This window comes from Trypanosoma theileri, assembly GCF_002087225.1.
Source record: "Trypanosoma theileri isolate Edinburgh chromosome Unknown TM35_Tth_26_V1, whole genome shotgun sequence".
Classification (NCBI taxonomy): Eukaryota; Euglenozoa; class Kinetoplastea; order Trypanosomatida; family Trypanosomatidae; genus Trypanosoma; species Trypanosoma theileri.
Window position 1 is genome coordinate 18,597 of NW_021639868.1, and position 649 is coordinate 19,245.

Consider the following 649-nt stretch of genomic DNA (forward strand, 5'->3'; position numbering starts at 1 on the left):
TCGGATGAGGCAAGGGTCTCCATGATGATCTCACCGGCTATCCAGCCGCCCACCATCAACTCCCCAACAACCTCGTCCTCCAGAAAGACCTCAGGATTGTGGTAGTCGGACTGGTTGCTGTTCTTCAGGTAGTTCGTCACCACAGTTTGGAAGTGCATGACCGCCTCATACCGCGTGTCCAAAGTCAGCGGGTTTGAACCCGTTGTGATGACGCGTCCAGCCACAAAGGGGGTGCCGGCAGCAACAGCAGCCTTATAGTACGAGATTATGGTGCCTTGTGTGCCGAGGGGAGACTGCACATACGCCTCATTGACACGACTGTCAGACATCATCTTCTCGATGAACGCCTCTGTTGTCTTTGAGGTCTTGCCAAAGATAATCACGGACTGCGGTAGGGTAGCAGCAAACTTCTCCCACTCCGCCTGGAACTCGAAGGTTATTTGGGCCTCACCTCCCTCGTTCCCGGCAGCGTGAACACACCACACAGCTCCCATCCCATGCCCCTCATCAAGTTGACGGCTTCAGCGTACTCAACATCCCCGTAATAAACATCAGACAAATACATGAAGCCCAGACAAACGAACACGCAAGTGCGCAGTGACGTACCACACGTCAGCGTATAGGCCGGACATGGGGTCTGTGCGGAGAA

General features: G+C 54.5%; 1 protein-coding gene across 1 annotated transcript; it reads right to left on the reverse strand.

Moving 5' to 3' along the window:
- Nucleotides 1–2: 2 nt before the first annotated feature.
- Nucleotides 3–494, reverse strand: TM35_000261050 (receptor-type adenylate cyclase; the record flags this gene model as incomplete). The annotated part of the gene is made up of 1 exon (XM_029027842.1): nt 3–494. A coding segment is annotated over one exon (492 nt), but the record flags the coding sequence as incomplete, so codon positions are not given.
- Nucleotides 495–649: the final 155 nt, after the last annotated feature.